The sequence below is a fragment of the Solea solea genome, chromosome 8, assembly GCF_958295425.1.
Source record: "Solea solea chromosome 8, fSolSol10.1, whole genome shotgun sequence".
Taxonomy (NCBI): Eukaryota; Metazoa; Chordata; class Actinopteri; order Pleuronectiformes; family Soleidae; genus Solea; species Solea solea.
Genome location: NC_081141.1, coordinates 21753054 through 21776067, shown reverse-complemented (window position 1 = coordinate 21776067; position 23014 = coordinate 21753054). Strand labels below are relative to the sequence as shown.

The 23014-nt window shown below is 39.1% G+C and overlaps 3 protein-coding genes across 7 annotated transcripts; all 3 read right to left on the bottom strand.

Moving 5' to 3' along the window:
* Positions 1-2: 2 nt before the first annotated feature.
* Positions 3-13108, bottom strand: morc2 (MORC family CW-type zinc finger 2). 5 transcript variants are annotated; one of them, XM_058636640.1, is made up of 28 exons: positions 12883-13108; positions 10994-11150; positions 9930-9983; positions 9783-9817; positions 9615-9683; positions 9377-9467; positions 9185-9293; positions 8759-8918; positions 8421-8532; positions 7915-8040; positions 7740-7819; positions 7559-7641; positions 7369-7454; positions 7015-7155; positions 6074-6228; positions 5799-5927; positions 5597-5702; positions 5385-5517; positions 5210-5293; positions 4859-5104; positions 4532-4759; positions 3132-3251; positions 2775-2832; positions 2531-2669; positions 2248-2415; positions 2037-2130; positions 1336-1524; positions 3-1032 (listed from the first exon to the last, which is right to left on the bottom strand). In XM_058636640.1, the coding sequence occupies exons 2-28, from the start codon at positions 11059-11061 to the stop codon at positions 964-966; spliced, it is 3132 nt and encodes a 1043-aa protein (XP_058492623.1). In that variant the 5' UTR covers positions 11062-11150; positions 12883-13108; the 3' UTR covers positions 3-963. The 5 variants fall into 5 exon arrangements, with proteins under 5 accessions (XP_058492623.1, XP_058492622.1, XP_058492626.1 ...); XM_058636639.1 differs by having other exon boundaries at positions 12907-13108; XM_058636643.1 differs by having other exon boundaries at positions 13032-13083.
* Positions 13109-14278: 1170 nt separating this feature from the next.
* On the bottom strand, positions 14279-17490 carry zgc:158398 (uncharacterized protein LOC568894 homolog). The gene is made up of 7 exons (XM_058636222.1): positions 17332-17490; positions 16213-16409; positions 15717-15978; positions 15519-15618; positions 15103-15244; positions 14881-15021; positions 14279-14758 (listed from the first exon to the last, which is right to left on the bottom strand). The coding sequence occupies exons 2-7, from the start codon at positions 16369-16371 to the stop codon at positions 14738-14740; spliced, it is 825 nt and encodes a 274-aa protein (XP_058492205.1). The 5' UTR covers positions 16372-16409; positions 17332-17490; the 3' UTR covers positions 14279-14737.
* Positions 17491-17985: 495 nt separating this feature from the next.
* plbd2 (phospholipase B domain containing 2) lies at positions 17986-22992 on the bottom strand. Its single transcript, XM_058636237.1, has 12 exons — positions 22742-22992; positions 22010-22103; positions 21755-21913; positions 21580-21680; positions 21280-21494; positions 20194-20288; positions 19932-20092; positions 19539-19634; positions 19355-19426; positions 19104-19256; positions 18813-18975; positions 17986-18667 (listed from the first exon to the last, which is right to left on the bottom strand). The coding sequence occupies exons 1-12, from the start codon at positions 22960-22962 to the stop codon at positions 18500-18502; spliced, it is 1698 nt and encodes a 565-aa protein (XP_058492220.1). The 5' UTR covers positions 22963-22992; the 3' UTR covers positions 17986-18499.
* Positions 22993-23014: the final 22 nt, after the last annotated feature.

The window sequence follows — 23014 nt, the reverse complement described above, 5'->3', positions numbered from 1 at the left end:
AATAAGTTGCTGAACCGGTTTTATTGTTTTAAGTAAAGATTTGTCAAAAATACAGAATCATTTGTTCCAACCAGAACACAAAGACTGAAAGCATGCACTGTTTAATAAAACTTTTCCATAACATGTTAAAAAATCTGTTCAAAAGTAAGGACATAGGAACTAAATAATTATGAACAAACAAACTTTTGCATTAAAGTGAGATTTCTTTTTCTTCCAAAATGAATGAAGAACAATGATAGCTTAAATGCAGGGGAGTTTTGGGGGATTACTCATACTGATAAAACCCAGTAAGAAGTTTTTCTTTGTGGGTGAGTCTCTTCACCCATCCATAAAAGATTTTCCTGGTTTGCTTGACAGGCAGACCGGAGTGGAGGTTAGGTGCAACACTGGTGTGGGTGTTTTAGTGTACAAAAATAAAACATGTTTAAAGTCAACGTCGCAGTGTGGAGCACAGCCCATACAAACCCAAGTTTTGAGTAACATCTAATTCTCACCTGACAACATACCATAATGAGAAATAAATGCATGTGTCTGCAGTTGTCACATTATTAGATGACTGTAAAGAGAGCACATTTCCTATTAAACCTGCACAAATAATTAAAGGTCAATAAGGACAGAATGGCTTAAACATAGCTTAACATACAATACATAAGCATGTATATAAAAAGGACTAAAAAGAAAACCACAGGTGAGAAGGTTACCAGACTATGTAGAAACACCAAAGAATCTGCCCGAACTCAAAGAGCATGCTGACGCTGCCTAAACACAGGAAGGACTGAATTCAAAGATCAAACGTTTGATTCACGATTACAGAAGGATCAACAATGAAAAGTTTCTCTAATATTCACGGCCAACTCTGCATGTATTGTCCGGACCTGTTAGCAAGTAACGGTTCCAATGAAAAAACTGCCAGTTTGTATCTGTGCATGTCCTCTTTTTCTGCATTTCTCTTTTCCGTCTTCTTTAATCACCCTTGGTGAGGAGGTCCTCTATGTAGGCATCAAGCTCGTCATCTGTGTTTATGTCAATGTCCTGAAAAAAAAAAACCACATAGTTCATTTTTTTCTGTCAAACAAACACTTCTATAATCTAAAGCCATGGTTCCCAACCTCAGGGGAGCACATGCATTACAGCTTTGTCTGCTCCAAGGTTGTGAGGCGATTGAAAATACATCACACGCGCTTGTGAATAATACGACCTCCGTATTACCCAAATTAAAACCAATATTTCGGTCCGCCTTTAAATGTATTAAGCTCGAGGCTCGGGTTGGGCAGCCTGGTTTGTCTTAGACCCAAGCAAGGAAAAAAATGTTAGTGATCTACAGTATATATTTACCTCTTGTACTTTCTGAAGAAGTGCTACAATGTTCGTTCGCAGTTTCTGTAGTTTCTCGTCTGCCTCCTTCAGTTTGGTCTCAGTGCTGCTGTTCTTCTCTTCAACAGCTTTGGCCCTGGCATCAGCTCTGCTCTGGTAAGAGTTACACAACGACTGGAGACCAGACTCGTACTGTTGGAAATATTCTTTCTAAATGGAGAGGGGAAAACATATTATTAGTAATAGTAAAATCACATTAAACACATACTTAACACTGTAGATTTCTTGGACACAATTAATTTCCTAGCATATGCAGTTCTGACTTCATTGTTTTAGAAGTTAGAAGTTTCATTTTAAAGTTCAATATGCAAGAGAACCACATCATCTAAAGAGTAAAAGCAATTGTAACAGTCAATGCCAGTAAGATATTCACCAATAAAAACAGGCATATCATTACGTGTATGTATATATATATATATATATATATATATATATATATATATACATATATACACACACACATACATATATACATATATACACACACATATAGACACGTGTATATATATATATATATATATATATACACACACACATATAGACACGTGTATATATATATATATATATATATATATATATATATATATATATATATATATATATATATATGGTTGAATTTCAGACAATTTAAACAATGTCAAATAATTTACTATCCATCTCACCAAAGGAAAGGACACCAACTCCTCAGCCGTCATACTGTTAACATCGTCCTTCGGGATCCGAAATGCGGGAGGAAAAAAGTAACGCAGCATTGTTCTGGACACACAAACAGCAGTGAGTGAACACACCACAGTACAACAAGACTTGAATGAAGAATGGCTATAATGACACAAAGTGAGCAGTAACATCACCAGGTCGTTGCAACCAGCTCACCTCAACATGGTGACCAGACTGTCAGACACCTCTCGACTGGTTCCTGGCTGAGTGGTGTCCGGCTCCATGGGTGCCAGCCCCCTCTCGGTCTCCTGTTGGGTGTCTGGTGTCTGAGAGTTTGGAGATGGCGGCCGCATCAACCTGACGTCATCACTACCTTTAAACACCCTATTTCAGACACACGAAGACACACACACACACAAATGCAGGGACAGAACGTTACTTATCTGGCTTAACGGCCAAATGTGGACAGACCTCAAAAACCACAGCCACAGCTTCTTACCATCGGTCTTTCGGAGTGGATCGAGGAACATAATCAAACTTCACTTTCCAACGAATGCTCTGTTTATTAGTCTCCACAGCAATGACTTTGCCTGTGTACCACTCCTTATTGACACGTACTTCAACTAAAAGACCTTTATCTGTTTAAAAAAAGAAAAAAAAAAGAAAAATAATATTACATGGGTAGAAATTCATGTTCTGTATTCATGTACATCTATGATACGAGTCAGTGCACATCACCTCACCTTTCTGAGCATTTTTAATATCGTTCTCTGGTCCCGACTGTGCCACCTTCTCAGGTACCTGCAAACGAACAAATATTTACCACCTAGACGCCAATTAAACATTGTTTTCTAAAGAGACAGAGTAAGGTTAAGACAAAAGAAAATCATATCTGTTAATGAATTAACTGAAAGCTCCAGAGTGAGTGGTTATTGAGGGTGGCATGCCGAGCACTGTGAGAGAAAAATGTTAAGAGAGAGAAAATTGTTAACAAAAAAAAAAAAAAGAGGGTGATAATTTGAAAAAACACCGAAATCTAGAAGAAATGAGAAAAGATTCAGCCCAGGACGTGGCAAAAAAGCAGGACCGGGTAAAGCTACCTTGGCTTTAGCCCCATGCTGTTCTGTGGAAATAGATTTAGTGGCTGGGGTTGGTGTGGTCGGTGTCTGCCGGGGAGGAGTAGACACCCCTCTCTTCTCAGCCTGGGAGTGTATTTTAACCTGCAAGGCCAACAGCAGACTGGAGTGTTTCTTAATTTTACCAATACATGTCCAAAAAGTCACTGAATCAGTAGCAAGACGGTTTGTAGATTTCTTGAAAGAGTTTCCCCTCATTTAAGAGGCCTCTTCTAACACTTCCTGCCTTAGCAATTCAATCTCACATTAGTTAGCACCAAGAACAGTTGTTCAACCTCACACTCAGGGTATGAATATGACTTTATTAAAGTCAGTCATTAACCTTGTTCTTTCTCACCCTAGCTTGTGCCTTTACTTCCTGTCCTCTCTCTCCCTTTTCCTCATCTTGCAGGTGACCACTGGGCTGCAGGATCCAGATCCATTTGCGAGGCTATTATTATTATCATTAGCATTATTAATATTGTCATCATTATTATGCTATGACTAAAATTGATATAGTATAATTTCCTTTCAACAATCTATGCTACTACTTGTATACATGACATTGTAGTACTATAAACATATCATATCATAACCTATCATGCTCCAGGTCTCTCTCTTCTGTCTCTAACTCACCTCGCCCTTTCCGTCCCTTACCTATCCTCTGTCTCACATTTTTCCTTTCACCCCAAACTGTCGAGGCAGATGGCTGCATAACTGACTGGTTGTGTCAGAGATTTCCCTTCTCTTAAAAGGGAGCTTTTTCTTGTCATGTCTGTTTGTGAGAAGAAAATTATGTTTCCAACAAGTTGGACTATACAGATGTTTCTGCTATTGTCGCATTTGTGTGTTGACATGTATGTGTGTGTGGTGGTGGCTACAAACAAATTGATGTATTGGCACTGATCAGTGTAAAAATACAGCAAAACTCCAGCGAGTTACAGGACGTTATCTGACAAGGTGGTATTTAATATGTCCTGAGGATGGATTGCATTCATGTATGGGAATCACACGTGCCCTCCAATGGGGTTTTTGTGATCAGATCACATTCAGACCTGCACTTAGTGCGTTCTCCACGTGGTCAAATCACCCCGGATGGATGTTAATACAAGGTTTGAACGGGGTCGTATGTAAGCAGTGCTGAGGCAAGAAGGGCAACAAATAGCAAAACAAAAACATATTGCGGCAAACACTTTCACAGCACATAGCACAATGCTTCACACACAGAGTGATACACACAGTGAATGGTTTTGAATAGTTACAAATATTAGAATGTTTATGTTAATTTTTGCTTTTGCTGCTGATGCATATTCAGTAAATTTAGTGTTTCTGGGTTCTGACCTTATGCCTAGAAGAATCTACTCAGGTGACCCTGTTATGTTTACCTCGTCCATCTTGCCACGTTTGGTGGGCAGGGTCTTCTCTACCACTTTTCCACTTTTCCCAGCTGCTGCTGCAAGCTTGGATTTCTTTGTCACTGGCTCCTCCCCCTCACTGTCTTCCTCTTCTTCTTCCTCCTCCTCTTCCTCATCGTCATCACTGTCCTCCTGCTCTATAATTCTCTTGCGTTGTCCAGCAGCTGCAGCTTTGGCGGGTGGTGCTTTGGCAGGTGTCTATGAATAGAGATGTCACTTTTTTCAGCAATAAACTTTAAATTGACACAAATTCATGACTTAATCACAGAAAACCTGCTAGCTATTAGTTTGACTTACTCTTGAGGTGCGGCTTGGTGGAGGAGTTTTTGCAGTCGCCTTGGGTGAGGGCTTTACTGCAGACTGCTGAGGCTTTGCTGCAGCTCTAGACCTGGGTGGCTCAACTTTTGGTGGAGGCGCAGCAGCAGTTCGGACGGGGCGCTGAGAAGCAGCACGACCTGGGGGAGCACTGGGGGCATTTTTGAGGTGAGCTGGGAGTGGTGGAGAGCGAGGTCTTGTTATGGATCGCTCAGAAGATCTAGTTGCCTGTAACAAAAAAAAAACAACAGGTAATGAAAACAACAAACATCAGCATTTTTTTGGGGGGAAGGATAAATTTAAGAATAGTTCAATTGGTGGCATAATTTGTACCTGAGAAGAGCTCTCTGTTGGTTTCATGCTGACCTCCAATGGAAGCTTTTTTACATCTGCTGCAGATTTGACAGTGTTGGTTCTCTGAGAAAGGGAAATACAATATTTATGTACTGATGTCCACAAAATAGAGAGGAAAAGAGAGATGATCAAAAGAGCTGGATGGATGAGGTACCTCCAAGGCATCTAGTTTTTCCAGCTGCTTACTGATTTTCTCTGCCAGGTCTTTCTTTTTGTCGTCGACTGTCACCTTGTCTTTTTTCAGAACACCAACTGGCAAATTCTGTTTCTGTTCAGGAGCATCACACCTGAAGACACAAATCTCATCAGCACCTCAGTTGTTGCACAATATCACAAAGTCACAATAAATGAACATTCATGATGTACCTGTCCTGACTGCCATCAGGGTTCATGAGACACATCCAACTGTCTGGGTAGCGTTTGTCCACAGCATCCATCTGGAATGGGAGCGTTCTCCACTTTAAACACTTGTCTGAAGGAAAAAGCAAAAGACAAGAGTTTGAGGGACTTGGGTATTTTGGTAAAGGCACAATATGAACATGAGTGTGTCTAATGACTCGAAACTAACCACACTGAATCGTGATTGGTATCTCCATGGCCCGGCGTCTCTTGTATCTTAGCTCTGACGATGGCGGTGCACACCAGCTGGCAGACAGATATCCAAACTCATCCCAGAACTTCACTATACCTTTCTGGGCTGCAGAGAGGACATAGATATATGCTTGCCTTAAGTAAACATAACCCCAGACATAAATAATAAGTGCCTGATATAATGTCCAACAATTTTTGAACTGTGTAGGTGCAGTGCTGCTAACCAAAGGAAAAAATATCAGACACACTCACCAATATTACTGTCCTTCCAGTACTGAGCTAAATGTTCTCCCATGGATTTGAGTAAATGGCGATACTCCTTAGCATCTGCAAAGTCCTGTTTGTTGTGAGTAGGCTCTAGAACTAAATAGGGGACATCCACTACGCCAACGACACCGCCACAAGCCCTAAAACATCAGAACCAAGCAGTGATCACAGGAGGTAAACCAGACAATTGTTCCTTTAGGAGATACTGTATACTGATTGTCATTTACAGCATTATTAATCAACTATGGACGTGAGCCTAGATTAACATTTACTGTTTATCTGTAATCCTGCTACAGCTGCAAAAACAAGTCCAGTAATCTGCAGTCTGTTGTTTTGATTAATGCCGATGCCTTTCACAAACAACCAATTAGGGGTGAGAGTGCATTTAAACAAGCAGAAACAATAAAGAAAGAAGAGCATTTCACTTGGCAGTATGTTCTGCAGGCCTGTCACCCTTTAATCCAAAATTTAAGATGTGTTTCTACCGAGTGGAACAGTTCAGTTTTTTTCTTTTTCTTTTCTAATTCCATTAGGAATAGTACTAAAATAAATTTTCCATTTTTGGCACCCTTACCAGAGTAAATGGCATGGTGCATTCCAGGTGGAGCTAGACTGGCTCCACCTACGTCAGTCAGCTGATTGTACTACAGAAAACACAACTCCATTGCAACCAGCGTTTCTTCAATGCCCACAGTCTATTCTCATTCAAAGCTTGACGTCTTGTTGAGACAAAGAGCCACAAACCAGGGGGGGGGGGGGGGGAAGAGATGCTGGATGCATTGTTGTCCGTTGTGCCGCGTTCAATGATGTCATTCGTTGAAGTCGCACTATGCTACATATCTCACTGACATGACCATGGAGCACAGCCCACACCCCGGGCTGTTTTAGGTTAGTCTCCCCCCACCCCCCCCTCTACTTTTACTTACATGCCCCCTTCCAGCTGTGGTCCTGTCTTCTCATACATCTTGATGAGGCGAGAGCAGTTGTACACAAACATCCCATCCAGGTCCCTCTGTTCAATGTTCACTCCAAATATAAAATTCAACTCCTTGGGCTCCTTCAATGCTCTGGAAAACCAGAGCACACAAAAAAACAAAGGTCACAGAGGATGTCAACAGATTCCAGCAAAAAGAAGGTGTTCATGACAGGTGACATATTCAAAGACTACTGTTCTCTTTCAATATTTATTTAGACTTTTACACTGTAATCAGTAATTCTGTTGTAAATTATTTTGAAAGCACAGAGGGGGTGAGCGTGGAAATCGTGTTTGATGATCATACTTCTGCTTAGCTTCAAGAACCCTTTTCTTCATGTCAGCATCACGTTGTAGCATCATCGCTGAATCCTGAACCTTTCTCAGAATTGCCTAAATGGAGAGTAGAAGAAAGGAGATGATTACAAATTTAGAGACAAAACTCAAAACCACCATGAACGAAACCACATTTGCATCTGGCGATCTTGTTGGCGTACCCGTGAATCTTTTGAAATGTCGTCTCCTAATCTGGCCTCAAACTCCTTGCGCTTGCTATCTGCCTCTCTGGCTTTCTCCTCGGCTGAAATGCAAAACACCAAACTGTCAAGTCAAAACAAGTCAAGTTCCTTTTACTTAAAAAAAAGAAAGAAAGAAAGAAAGAAATCAACACAAACTCACCAATCTTTGCAAGGTGATCTGCTTTCTTGACTTCTTGGTCAGCACGGGTTTTAAAACGATTTGACGAGTACTTGTAAACTCTGTCAACAAAAACAACATTGCCAGAGAAAATGTAGTCACTGGAATGCAGCAGAAGTTCTACAGACACAGTATATGTGTGTTACTATTATATTACCTTGGTTTATAAAGACAGCAGGACAGTCTTTTAGTCCTGACTTTGTGTCCCTGGACGAAAATCCTCATTCTTGGGTCAATGTACAGAACAGCAGCATACGCCCTGAATGACCTCCTCTCTGGCTTCCTGAGACACAAAATCAATGGAATTAACATCAAACAAAGTAATATGTGAAATACAAGGGATTTCACTGCTGCCAAGTTAAACCAAGTAATTGCTAAATGTCGGCCTTAATGTATACCGACCAACCAACATTGGGTATGAAGTGTTATGCCTCATCAAGGTTTTTGAATGTTCTAGATTCTGAATGTTTTACTTTTACAGCTAACTAACTGGCATCATAAACATGATTCATACAGAAGGATACAGGATAAGTAAAGGAATTTATTTTCTTTTGCATCACCTTTTTGAAGGAATCATAACTATTAATACATAAACTGTCTTGAATTGCTTACTGTGAAAAAGACTGCCGTGTTCTATACGATTTTTCATCATCTCATACTCACACTCCTTCGACAGATGTCCCAGCCATCAGTATATCCTGGTGATCTGTCTCAACATCCAGCTCTGGCTCTCTGTTGTCCATCAACTTCAGGTTATAGACGATCACAAGGGTGCCTTATGACAAAAGGCAACAAAAACCCATCATCACAATCAACATCAAACAAGTCTTATATCAAATGTACGGCTTATATAAAAATGGTTTAAAATTAAATGTACCAACAACGGCAATAACGTTGCTCCAACAGGATTTTAATCATCAAGCTCCGGGAACCATTTACAGATTTACATTTTTAGAGTTATATACAGCATGTGCTGCATAAAAGTAGTGAGTAGTGCTTACCACTGCTACTTTCTATTCTGTTGAACTGCTCCATCAGCTGCTGTTCGTTTTTGAAAGGCGAGTATTTGAAGATCAGTTCGGTCTCTATGGCATACCTCTCTGGATCAGAGGTCAGTGGCTCCTTTGTCTTCAGATCCCAGGAAGGGAGGGGCACTATCACCTGAAGAGAGAGATGAATAAAAGCCTTAAATACAAATAAAATCCAGAAGCAATTTCAGAAGTAATAACACAACAAAAGACAGATGGACTCCTTTTTGTTATAGAACTTTACAATGCAAATCTCATTTGTTGACTTTATCAAAATAAATCCAGTTACTGACCAATATGCTTTGTTAAATATCCAATTGGAATTTAATCAATATGTAATCTAATAAGAATGACATCCTATAGTCAATAACCCAAACCCAAAACCAAGCTAACTCTGACCTCATCAAGTCCCTCTTCTTCATGGAAAGTCCTTGACAGGAAAAGGCAAGTCAGTGAATTGCCCTTTTTTGTGAACAAGATGAAGTCCTTGCCGATTCGCATAGAGCCACTGAAAACAAACAACAAAATCATTCAAACACTATTTTGACTGAACAGTGTTATAATAACATCAGGAATTGATCCAGGTCTTACGATTTTAATCCATTTCCATACTGCCCGATCTGAGAGGACTCGGATGAACGTTTACTTGACTTTCCAAACTGAATTACATGTGTCGCCTCATCTACGGAAAAAAAATAACATTAATTTGTTTCACATACCAAAAAATTAATAAGAAACCTCTGGCAGAATAAACTCACATACAGCATTGTTTAAACAAGAACTAAAAAAAATAGCTTCAGGTGAGTTCACCAACAATAAAGTCACTCACTGGGATCCATTCCAATGCCATCATCCAGAAAACAGAGCATGTAGCCGCCCCGCAGCTCTGGCTTTTTTTCTGTCAGAAAAGTAAGAAAGTGAGAGACAAATATTAGAAGCTATGAATGAATATATATGCTTCTGCATAAAGAAAAAAAGCAATTATTTCAAGATGTACCTGTGTAAATGTCAATTCGTGTGGCGTTAGCATCTCTGAAAGAATTAAAGCAACAGTGAGACTTTCTGCGCACTACAAGGAAAATATGAAGCAGCTCTGAAGGCTGCATGGTGTTTTAACAGCTCCGTTGCATATCACTTTGGGTACCTTGAATTGTCGACAAGTTCTGCCAAGGCTCCAAATAGGAACTCGTGGGTTGTCCTGATAAAAGACAGACAATTTCATTAATTCACAACATCAATATTGTTTTATTATTATTAGAATGGTTTTTCACTTGCTAACAGCATCTGTATGCCACATTGATATTCTGAGTGGGGCTACTATCACCCTGTATTTCCTGAAAAGGTGTGTCAGTGGAACAGGAAAGATCGTGTAAACCGGTTTGTTGAAAATTATTAAATCCCACATCCTCTAAAAAGACGAAACAAGCCCACTATGCACAGTTTAGGCCTCCTCAATATTACAACACAGTGAACAAAGGCTGGTATTGTCTAAGTAGCTAACATTCATCTTACCAAGAACTTTCAATTACAGCCATCAAATTCAATCACAAATGTCACCAGTGATTTACTAAAACAAACTATTGAGAGACAACGTTTTTGCTCACCGTCATCTGGATAATAGCAGATAATCCAGACCACATTTGTATGAATGAGGAATTTTAAACTTTTCAATGTGAATTTTGGTGTGATTGCACAGATGTCAGTGTTGCGCAGATGTAGCCTAAAATTCATGACAGTAAATGTCATGTTTGAAAAGTCCAAATAACAAATGTCACTGATGATGATCTTTACAAATAGTTGTTTACATTAATATTTTACGTAAATATATTTTATATTTACATTTTCATGAATGAGCTGGCTGTGGAAGGGTCTGCAATATTACTTTTTTGGGCAAGTCATAGGGTGGTGCAGTGGCTAGCAATGGTTTGGATCCTAATTTGACAGAGGGTCTTTCTATGTGGAGTTTGCATGTTCTCCAGTTTCCTCCCACAGTCCCGACATGCAGATTAGGTTAATTTGACACTACATTGACTATAGGTATGAGTGTGGAAATGGTTGGTTGCTCATATCTGTATGTTGCATCTTTGCAGTGGACTTGCCCAGGGTGTAACCTGCTTTTTGCCCTATGTCAGCTGGGGTAGATCAGGTGGAGGAAAAAACAAAGCAGTAAAAAAATTGAATGAATAAACCCAGCAAGCCTGTACTTACGAATTTGTGTGCAGGTACTCAAAGGTAAGCTGAGCTCTGCTCAGTGCACTGTAGTTGGCGTAGGCCATGGTCACTCGCAATTATATACCGTTTCTTCGCTAAACTCCTGTTATGTCCTCTTCCTGAGTGGTTTAAGCTCTAGTCCAGAGCTTTCATCCTAAAAGAGACAAACCAACGGTCACAAATTTGTACATGTTTTAACTGCACAGTGTCTACATCAACTAACCCCCCCCCCCATAACCAACCATAAGAGCCATAAAAACACAAAAAGAAAAGAGTTAAAAAAAAACAACAGATAAGCAATAAATGAACTGAAATGTCAAGATTCAAGATAAACCCAGGGGAAATTTGTCCTGGACAGCAGTGCTACTTCGGTTGACTTCCTATTTAAAAAGAACACACTAGAATCACAGAAATCGGATGAATAATTTAATTGCACTAAAGCAGCAGCAATTGAGGTGCCTTTGGTTTCCTGTGTGCAATGAATGAACATTCTGAATTTCTAAAACATAAAACCGCCTCTCCGAAGGAAAAAGTACATATCCTGCATGTATCCTGGATTTGTCATTCAGGTTCTTTGAGCCCGAGCAGCGTTCTCATAGAACGAGTTTAGTGATCCCAGGTCCAATAACCTTTGAAGCTATTGAAACCTGTCCTTCAATCTTTTAGTTACTCTGAACCATCTTATAGTGCTTTCCAACACTGCATTATTGAAGGATGTCATCATTTGAGTGCTCTCACCAAACAGTCTAAAATTAAGACCAGAGGTGTTCGAGCCTTCGCAGTGGCAGCTCTTTGGCTTTGGAATGCCCTGCCCCGGCACATCAGATGTGCCCAGTCTTTTGAGCTCCTTAAATCTTCTCTAAAAAGCTACCTTTTTTCCTTGACATTTAATTCATGTTGAGCTGGATTTCCGTTTGTCTGCTTTTATTATGCACTGTATCACTTTTAATTTTGTCTGCTCCTATTTTACTTATCTTTATAGACGTCATTATGTACTGCACTTTACAGTCAACCATGGTTGTTTTTAAATGTGCTCTATAAATAAAAGTTGAGTTAAGTGTAAGTCTGAGTAGGAAGTGGAGCCTTGGGGCACATGGGCATTCCACCTGAGAAAAGATGCCCAGATATTAGATATCGAGACTAAGCCTGTTCTATTGCACAGCTGTCAGTCACAGCAGCGTTATGAGATTGAATATTTCTTTAGTACTAGTGTTCAGCATGAGATGATGCTTCAAATACCATGACATGAACAAGTCAACCTCTCCATGGTAGAGGGAGGGGCAGTCATTGGCAAGGTAGATCAAAGAAAATGAAGATTCCTTGAGGTGGAGTTTTGTGTGGGTATGCACAGATGAATAAATCAAAGATAAATCTAATGACACGCCCCATACATATAAACACAATTTATCCTACGAAGAATCAAGTTGTGGATTATCTGAAGTGACAACTATGAACAGTGCCTATCTCTGAAATGTCCATTTTGAATAGCAAGAAGTGGATAACGGATATCAGATTTAATAAATTCAGACTAGCTATGAAGTTATCCAAGTGTCCCAGCCCAGGAGAGCAGTACCACGTGGGAGGCCTAAACAACACAACTGTACAGCAGCTTCGTAAAAAGATCGCTTGTGGGCGCTATATTAGCTAAGAAGACATTACAGCGAACACTATGCATGTTAACATTTAGTGGTTAAGCTCCATGGCCTGGTCAAGTTAGTCTACAACATGCTTTATAAACGTGTAGACGTCATTCAGTACGTATTATTACCAGTTAATAGTGGGCTAGTGCTGCGTCTTATACTATTTATGAGGTTGTAGTAGTAGTAGCAGCAGCAGCAGCAGCAGCTAGCTAGCTTCACAGTGCCCTAACATGGAGCTGGCGTTACCCGTATCAGGTCATTTTCACCCACTTCGCAGAGCAGTGTTTTAAAAGCCGACACGTCCGTGGCAGCTCCACGTCACCAGTGATAGCAGTAATCCAAAAAAAAGAAGTCAATGATAATCCGCAATGTTACATTTCTTTAACGCTTCGCACATAAAAACAGTCCGCCAGGCCGCGAAGAAGCCGAAGCCCAAACAAGCAATCAGTCCTCTCCGCTCTCCTCTGCCCAAATCCCGCCTCACGTTTTCTACTCTCAGTCAATAGAAAAACACCGTGGCCAGGTTCTGAACGCGGATTGGTGGATACAGGTTGTGACGTATGCGGAAACATTTTTTTCTTTAAATGAGAGATTAACAAAAAACATAGTGTTAAAAATTAACAAACAGACAACAAAGACGATAGCATAACTTAGAATACATTGTGCATATAAATAAAGTAAGTTAAAAACATAGGTAAGCAGACAAAACAAAGCCAGGGGTTACATCAGGACCTACAAAACTAAATAAATTATTGTATACAGTCATTATAGCCTTTTGGTTTTCAACCTCTGTATCTATTTTTATTGTTTTCATAACAGAGGAATAGATACATATTCACAAAAGTTGACAGACAGTGTTGTAATGTACTAAGTACAAATACTGTAAAGATATATTCACATATTTTATGATACAGTATCTAAAAGAAAAAATATATCATTTGTAATAATATATCTCCCCCATACCCTTTTGATCAGATTTTATATTTATTATAGATTGTTTTTTAGGTTTCATTTTTATTTTATGTCTGTATTTTGTTCACACTCTGAGTTTGTATGTTAAATGTTATGTGTTTTACTTTCATATGATGCCGTTCCAAAGTTATTTGAATGGTCAAAGTTTATACATTGTTTTGTACTCAAGAAATCTCCATATAATTTTTTCTTGGGGTTCATGGTGGAGAAGGATAATCAAGACTAATCATTTTTAAGCCAGTTTCATTTTTTTTGTAGCGATGACGCAATGTTACCAAGTCTTGAGTGGACAGAGAGCATGTGATTTGGGTCTGAAACTGAAGAAAAAAGGAACATTTTGAAATTTGAAAAGTTTGATGAAACCTGAAGAAAAGTAGTTTCCAGGGGTAACCAAAAAAGAGAAAGAAGAAATGCTTATTACCCTCACCACCCTTTGTTTTATTTATTTATTTTAAGTTGCAAGTTGACGTACATGCTGCACTGAAAAACAATGAAAAGCAACACCTCCTTTGGAAATAAAAACTCCCAGAGTTGGCAAATCAGAACAGCCGTGTAGGTCATGCTTAACTCTTTTTCGTACGTCTCTCCCTCTGTGATTAATGCTCCCCAGATCCACTGAACTAATAAAAGACACAAGTTCATTAATAAAAATAGTTCATTACTCTTCAGATGAGTAAATGCAATGGTTTATTATTACCAGTACCAGATAGTAGTGTTGTTACTTGCAAAAAAGACACACCTCCATCACATTCACAACAGAAAGTGTAACATGTAAATTACAGAGGTAAAACAGTATGTTCGGAATCCTGCTCATAGTCATACCATATACCACCACATTCATTTTAAAACAATAATACATTTTTGGTTGAATGTAACCATTTTCTGCACTGGACCTAATACACTATGGAATGACTATGACAATTAACAGTGAAGGCACTATTTAAACCCACAGTTGTTTTCATGACACTGTGATTCATATGTAAAATATACTTCAACTGGACATTTTGGTCAAAATGTCAGTTTCCTAAAACAGCGACAGTCCACTAATTTAGTTTGCACCTTCACAAAGTCGAATACTTTAAAAGCAGCAACCAACTGATCTCCTCTGGATGAAGAGGAAGTGAGATGTTCAGGTGTCAATCAGTGGGTCCTGCAAATACAGTAAAGAGTCAGGTTAGGTTCATGAAAATCTGCATATTATTTCAACTAGCTACGATATCATTTCAAGATGTTTGACACAAAAAACAAAGCAATCAAGCGCTGAATAGTTACATGTTTCAGATCCAGTCCGTTCAAGTGGGAACAGCGTGTGAGCCAATGTGTCACACTGGCGGCTAAAAAGAGTATAAAACACACTCCGAGCAGAAAGACACTGACTTCCAACTGATGACGCGCCGCCACACTCCGCTCCCTCTGAAGACAAACAGGAAACCACGACTGATAAGACAGTGACCACTTAGCATGTGCTTGTTTTGTTCATGTGTGACACTGTACCTGTGTTAACATGACTGTGAGTGCGGGGTCGTTGTCATAGTGTAAACTGTAACAGGTTTGTGATGCTGAAAGCAGCTGGTTGCTCACTTCCACGTGGACAGGTGGATTGTTTCGCTCAAATGCAGGACACTTTGGAGGAAGCCTTCATGGAGACATAAAGTATATGGATAATAAAAATAAAAAATTTCAAATTCATGGGTTAGCAAACATACATAGCGGCCAAATTGGTTGATTATGTAAACATAAAATAGATAGATGGATGGATGGATGGATGGATGGAAGACTGATTTAAGACACTACAATACCAATTAAGGTCTTGTTTTTAGATGAATGAAGTTCATGCTTTTTAAGACTTTATAATCAGCAAGAACCCTGTTAAATCAAAGATGTATGAAAAAGAATATGAATTGACTCACAGGCTCTGGGGCAGGAGGTGTGTTGGGGCACTAATGGTGAGGCAGGTGTGGGCACTATTTCCAGACAGGAACTCAAGAGTCACATTCACAATCTCATTGGCTGGGGAACAAAAAAAACAAATGCTTGTGGGTAAAAATGCACGGTTATTCAAACTCACTACACCATCTCACCCAAGAAACTTCAAGTACATCGCCAACCTCCAAGATTTAACTGACTGGCTTTCAGTGTAGAGTACAGACCACCATCCACTGAGCCACCGGCTGGGCTGGAGGTCAAATTCAGATGAACCTGGAGCTGGAACGTTGTTACTGATGAAGAGGTTTGTGTAGAGGTTGCCTTTATGTTGTTTTCCTGCTCCATCAGGTGAGAGGGAACAGGTGTGGCCAGCTCAAATAAATTTGCTTCAGATTTTCTACACAGTTTTAACTGTGATAAGGAGGAAAGTAGACAGTTCCAGTCCTATAAGAGAAACAGAGCACACATTTTACTCATCAATATCACTTAGAAACACATTATCTACAGTAGAGCTGCAACTAACGATTACCAAACCTGGAAATAATGATGTTCTTTTATAGTTTATGAATTAAAGGTACAGTGTGTAAAATTTAGCTTAGTCTGTGTCAACAACTCATACCATCAGGTGTACACCTTAAAAAAAAACATATTAAAATATATTGGCAGATTTGTCCTCACCTTTGCTACGTCTGGGTTTGGCAGAGTGTGAGTGTAACTGTAGGAGCTCAGGCCGATGAAGGAGATGGCCAGAGTTAACAGACAGAAGAAAAATGTCACCACTGGGGGATTGTGGACTACATAATCTTTAAGGTTGGTCACTGGCTGCCAGACACCCATGATCGGACTGACTCCAAGCACACTTTGGATGGGTCAACCTGTAAACACATGCCCCACAACAGTCCCTTTAATGTTCTGTTAGTTGCAATGTTGTAACATAACAAAGTACAAGTACCTTGTTACTGTACAAAATTCACATATCTGTAATTCACTTTATTTATTACTGTTATTTATATTTCTAGAAACCTTTACCTTTACTCCACTATATTTCCTCTAACTATCTTTGTTACTCGTCCCAAATAAGATCAGAAGAAGAAGTCTTATTTATTATAGCTTTTCTAGTCTGGATGAGCTGCCATCCACACACCTGAACATGGGGTTAAGTGTCTTGCTCAAGGACACATATATACTAGTAGGGCCAGGAATTGAACCCACATCCTTCCAGTTGACAGACAACTCGCCCTACCACTAAGCTACCATGGCTCAATCCTAACTCCTCAATTTTTTAATACTTTTACTTCTAAAACTTAAGTACATTTTATATCAGAAAATTACTTTTGATAATTGAGTACAGTAAATGCCATATACTTTAAGATGTTTTACTTAAGTAATATTATAAAAGTGACTTAAACGTCTACCAAAGTCAAGATACTGGTTAGTCATGATAATGCTTGTTGTTGGTGTCTGAGAGGGGATTTATTAGTTGTTAGACAGAATTAATGTCTGTCAAACTGTGCAGACAGACAGAGGACGAACAGATGGATTGATTGATTGATATTTGCAAGCAACACAAATATCCAAATCAACAACAATTAATATGTACATGACAACAGACAACAAAAAACCCAAAGAGCTCAAGATAAAACAAAACTAAATGAAGAATGAACCATTAACGAGACACATTGAGTCCAGACTCCAGTGGAAACACACGTCCACGACAGCAGCCAGCTGTTACAGTCATATTTGTTTACTGTCAAAAACTAGCGCTGCTAACAAACATGCTCAAAGAAAACGTCATACCTTGAGTTCGGTCAGACAGTTGAGACCGCGCAGCCAGTCCGGTAAGAACACTGGAGTGCGCCATTTAAGATGTTACGGTTAAAAGTCAAAGGTTGTTGTTGTTGTGCTTCATGTGCTCTGTTGCTATATCCGCCGAAGCTCCCAAACTGACAGCACGACAGTGTCTGTCGATTTACGACAGTGCCATGCACGACAACCATGACGTGTCTCGCCCTCTGCCGTAATCACTTTTATCAAATATTTGTGATTGTTAAAGTTAATGACGTGACATTTAAACATTTACAATTTACACAGAGAATCGCTTTCTTATGAAATAATATAATTGTTACATATACATTCCGTAATACTGGCACAAAAAGAATCATGTTTAGACATAAATTCCTCTTTTTAACTTATTTTGTACATTCAGAGAAATTCAGCTAAATGACACTCATACATTCACCCCAAATTATATGAATGGATGGTGACCTGACTTTTTTTAATTAGTATTGATAAACTGCAAAGACTGATATATTTGAAATGTGTATCTTTTGTATCTGTTCTGGCAAAAGAAAAATAAAGTTTCTGTTAAATGAAGTAAGTGGGCAATTGTCCTGTTTTTGTTATGTGGACAATCAAACTATCGAAACTTACATGGACCAGGAAAAGACAATGATCGGGACACAATTTATTTAGAAAATATTTATACAACAGAAAATTAATACATCCCAAGGAATGGACTGAAAAGTAATTTACCATTAGTGTGATAGACGTTCTGCATTTGCATTTATTTTAGTGCATTGATATTTTTCAAAGATTTCCAAACATATATTTCTATACAAACAAAACCATTTCAAAAACAATGACCCCACCAGAAATGATTTGCTTTTCAACAAATACAAAACATGAAATCAGACATAGTGAACAATGTGAACAGTAAGATTGTGATATTGTCGACCTTTGTTAACTTGTCTCATATTTGTTATTCATTTCTTTTTCGATTAAAAGTAGTAAAAATTAAAAAACTGTAATTATTCAATACTTTGCTGCTCTCCTGAGAATTCTGACTATTGTGTTCATAATAGTCACATTTTGCTACATTCAAGTACCATTTCTCTTTTGTCAAAATGTAAAAAAAGCACAGGTGACAGGTTTATTTGATGCTACTTGTATACACAATATGACAATTTTAAGTCCAGGTGACTTTTATAGGCTTGAAAGCCCAAGTATCAGGCTGACCCATGTGCATCAAGTCTTTGTAAGGGGAAGTGCTCCACTGAAATGGTGGCACCTGGTCCCAGGTCGGCCCACTCACTGCCATCATGCCATAGTCTTTGAACATCCCGTAGGAGGTCATCTGCAGAGGAAAACACACATAAGAGCAGATTTATTTATTTATTTATTTTTAAAGCTTTTTTAAACTTTATGTTTATTTAGAGCTAAACATGTAGGAAAGATTTAGTACACATGAGAGCAGAAAGTATGTAAAATAAAATACCAACCTTCATGTCTGTTCCGCCGTGTTGTCTCTGTCTCAGGGCACCAAACGGATATGTTCCATTTTCTGGGTTGAGGTCTGAACGAGCTGAGATTGCGTTCTCCCCGTTTGCAGGAGGATTGCAGCCTTCACACTTTGACAAGGGGTCTTCTTTAAAGTTGTTATATCTGAGGAGAGATAATTTTATCTCATACATAAACTGTGGCTATAAAAGTACAAATTCTAAATGCTTAAAATCTGTATTTTGTAGCACAATTCAGCACATACTGCAAAACACAGATCATACAGTAAGTACCTCATGAGGCGGATCATTGAGTCAATGTCTTTGACATCGGTCTGGTTCCTTCTGAAGATCTGAGCCCGAGGATTCTGGTCCAGGGAGAACCATGAGCCAAACTTCTCCACAAGCTCATTGCAGCCGCTGGCATTAAATACTTCTTCATAGTACCTTAAAAACAATGGGCATATAATACAGAAATACAATTAAAAAAAACAATAAATTGTGCTGATACAAAACTGACTGTTTAAAAAAAACTTGGTACTTACGGTATGTTGAAACTTGCCCAGTATCCTTTCTCCAGCAATTCTTGAGTTTTATCAGTGTACGCGATGAATCCCCTGTAACAACAAATGTTAAAAGCTTACTCCATGTGAATAAGCTGTGACAGAATCACAAACCATCTGCAGATTAAACTCTGCACTTGATTGAAAGTCAGTTGGAGACGCTTACGGAATCTGTTCCAGTACAACAAAGAGGTCCTCTTTGATGTCAGTCTTTCCTGGAGTGAAGTGGTTATAGTCTACAATCATCCACTGGTTGTTATACCTTTAAAAAACACACAAATACACACCTTATATGAAGATAAGATTTTTCAGATTTTTTTTACATTGACAAAACTGGCTAAAAAACTGACATCACATTTTGTAACTGTGTGACAGACGACTTCTCATGTGACTCCTTCTGCTTCCTTTATTCAAATTACACAACCTCTTATCTAATCTCGGAATATTGAGCACAAGACGTGCTCGGAAGATTGTGTCTAGGAAAAAAAAAAGAGGGGCGATAGTGTTGGTTAAAGAGTAACGAGAGTCCGCTTATTTCCAGTGTGTGAAACAAACTCACGTTCCACTGTTGTACTTGCTGAAGATCTCCGCCCACGCCTTGCCAGTCACAGCCAGTCGATTTGCCACGATGTTCCTCAGCCATTCCATGACGCTTCCTGTGGGCTGCACAAACTTCCACAGAGCAGGGTTGCTATTGCCAATGGTGGTTTCCAAGGTAACCTGCAGACAAAGGATATGATAAGAACAAGACAGTCGATCTAATAACTGACAACACCATTTATAAATACTGTATATATTTATGACACTCGAGACGTTCTCACCAAGCCGCTACTGAGGATGTAAAAGTCATCGCCAGAGAAAATAGATCCAGGGTAAGATGAGAATGCCTGAGTCCCTCCAGGAAGAAAAAGGTTGTCTGAAAAATATTAGCACACAAGTCAAACAAGGTAATATTCACATATACATGCACAACAACGATGTCGTCAGCCCAAAGCTGATTTCACGGTTTGGGTCATCATGTTTTTTTGAGTTATTAAAGGTCTGGCATGTAAGAATTAATATCTAATGTTGAGACTGCAGATTGCAGCAAACAGAGGGTTAGTGTTAAGATTCTGCTTCAAACAAACAATATGGCTACGTATTCAGGGTGGCTACATGTAGAAACATGAAGGCACAAGATTATCTGCAATAAATATATACAAAAAGGCTTGTTTCAAAGCTATGAAAATCACTTCTACAAACATTCTTAGGGGCCGTATGTTCAAAGTTTGACAATAAAACCTCCGCTATGTCACACACTAGACCATTAAAGGTTATTTAAAGCAGTAAGTCATTGGGTAGAAAAGGCATTTTGAGATATTTCTCTGCTCTCGTGATGATTTCTACAGAAAGTCAACAAAACTCTACAGGCTTTAATTTTTTTTTAATTAAATTATTTAGCTGTCTGGGTTTATGTCTCAGACTACTTTCTCTGATCTTGTTGGCACAGTGTTTGGCAGACAACTAAGTAAAAAGCCAATGGTTAGATAAGACTTTGTTACCTTTATAATCTGTCGATTATTTTCTTGATTAATCAAGTACTTGTTTGGTCCGTAAAATTTCAGAAAATGTTGATCAGTGTTTCTTAATCCTGGAAATGATGATGTTCTTAATGTCTACTTTTGTCCAGAATACAAAGAGCAAAGAAACCAGAAAAAGAAGCTGAAAATATGAAATCTTACAATTAAAAAAAAAACAAAAAAAAAACAGATTAATAGATTATCAACATAGTTGACAATTAATTTAGTAATCGATTAATGGAATAATCGTTGTAGCCCTACTTTGAACAGAAAATGTTGAATTATTCCCATTATGTAATTAATGCCGCACTTTAAAAAACAGGAGACACACTTGCATCATTGAACTACCTAAAGGTGAGACTTTGAAGGCAAAGATGTATTTCTTCATAATGCGCAGCATGGACTGATACGTGTTCCAGGTGTCATGTGACACCAGCAGTTCCTTATTGTTTGGCAACAGCTTAATGAGAGCAGAGCAGGACCCAGATCCAAGAGGTCTTGTCTGGCTGGATTTGTTCAGAGCCGATTCCAAGTCCTCAAGGTCCCCACCCAGCTGGAAAAGTCTATTCGGACAGAGAAGCAGAGTAAGAGAATGTGAGAAAACCACGGTAAACATCGACTAATACAAAAATGGAGTAAAGCACTCACAAGAAGCCAAACGGGTTGAAGGAGAGCGGCCCCTGTGGAAACGATAACTCATCATCGTAACTGTCTTCCAGTCCTTTGAGCTGCAGCAGGGCCAGACGCACCTGAAAGAAACACAGTTAAACACACTGTTTTTTTTTTTTTTATTTCAGTGCAAGAGATCAACGCTGATACCTACCTGGTACCAGTAGGGTGAATTTGGATTTTTCTCTATTTGGTCTTGAATCCACTGCAGGTTGGTTGAGATGAAAGCCTTGAGTCGCTCACAGTAACCAGTCTGACTCTTGAAGGGCCCGCAGTAACCCATGAGCGTGTTCATCCAGTGCTTATAGATGAGCTAAAACACACGGAATGACGAGTAAGTACAAAAAAAGCACAACATTTCAACCAAATCTAAAGCAATAAAGCGTGGAGAGTGAAGATTTGATCTGACCTGAGATGTGACTGCAGCTTCCACTGCACCAGCAGCATAAGCCTGTATACTGTCATTGTACTGACTGCTGGTGGTCACCTCCAAGAAGGACCAGCTAACAAGAGAGCACACTTTGAATTACGAAAAACAAGGCAAATACGCTCTGACACTGGCATCAAAAACTTGGAGCAGGTTTAAAATAAGTTGCAAACACTGGTGAATGAGTGAGGATGAGAATGAAGGAGAAGAAAGCAGTTGGGTGGAGAACATTGAGCTGCATCGAAGAACTCTGAACTGCAATGAAGAAGGATGAGAATTATGGAATTCATTTACGTTAAATTGAATTCATTAATTAAGGAATTCCAGAAGAGAAGAGGATGAGACTGAGGAGATGAGAAGAACTTTAGCGTTACACCAGCCTGCCAAATATATTAGAGGAAGGAAAAAGAAGAAGTGGATTGAAGGCAGTGTGTCATATGACATATCACTGAGGCTTCCTACAATAACTTTAAGTTATAATAACATGATCAAACCTTTCTAAATGCTTCTTTTGGTGAAGTTAATGTGTAACATATCTTGGTTTTTTTAGCCCTCTATTGTTGATTTGTATCGTGTGTACTGCACTTGGGTCCACCCTGTGGTTTCTTATCTTACTTGAATTAGAATTTTATTACGATTTGAAAACAGTGGTTGTAAGGATAAAGGAGATTTTCCAAGATAACAAAGTCGGCAGCTAAAAAAAAGACAACTCACCCTGATGTTTTGATGTCATCAGTGAAATTCGCCCACGCGACGAAATCCTCTCGATATCCGTCCACCACGGACAGTTGTCCACTCTGTTTGTCAATCACCGCGCTTTGTATTTCGCCTCCGACACACAAACACGTAAGACTCCACGCGAGTAAAACTACAGAAACATTCAAAACAGTCGCTAAACAGCCCACTTTCAACATCTTGTTTTGCCCGGACGCCATGTTTACATGAACAAAGTCACATGATAAAGCGGGCGCGTGGTCACCTGACCTG

Coding starts and splice junctions, on each gene's coding strand:
- morc2 (XM_058636640.1), bottom strand. CDS start 11,061: ATGGCCTACGCCAACTACAGTGCACTGAGCAGAGCTCAGCTTACCTTT. Junction 9,818..9,929: donor GAACTTGTCGACAATTCAAG/GTACCCAAAGTG, acceptor TAATTCTTTCAG/AGATGCTAACGCCACACGAA. Junction 2,670..2,774: donor TATTAAAAATGCTCAGAAAG/GTGAGGTGATGT, acceptor TTTTTTAAACAG/ATAAAGGTCTTTTAGTTGAA.
- zgc:158398 (XM_058636222.1), bottom strand. CDS start 16,371: ATGGGTGTCTGGCAGCCAGTGACCAACCTTAAAGATTATGTAGTCCAC. Junction 15,619..15,716: donor CAGTCAGTTAAATCTTGGAG/GTTGGCGATGTA, acceptor TTTGTTCCCCAG/CCAATGAGATTGTGAATGTG. Junction 15,245..15,518: donor CACCTCCTGCCCCAGAGCCT/GTGAGTCAATTC, acceptor GTCTCCATGAAG/GCTTCCTCCAAAGTGTCCTG.
- plbd2 (XM_058636237.1), bottom strand. CDS start 22,962: ATGGCGTCCGGGCAAAACAAGATGTTGAAAGTGGGCTGTTTAGCGACT. Junction 21,914..22,009: donor AAGCTGCAGTCACATCTCAG/GTCAGATCAAAT, acceptor CGTGTGTTTTAG/CTCATCTATAAGCACTGGAT. Junction 19,257..19,354: donor TGGGCAAGTTTCAACATACC/GTAAGTACCAAG, acceptor ATTGTTTTTAAG/GTACTATGAAGAAGTATTTA.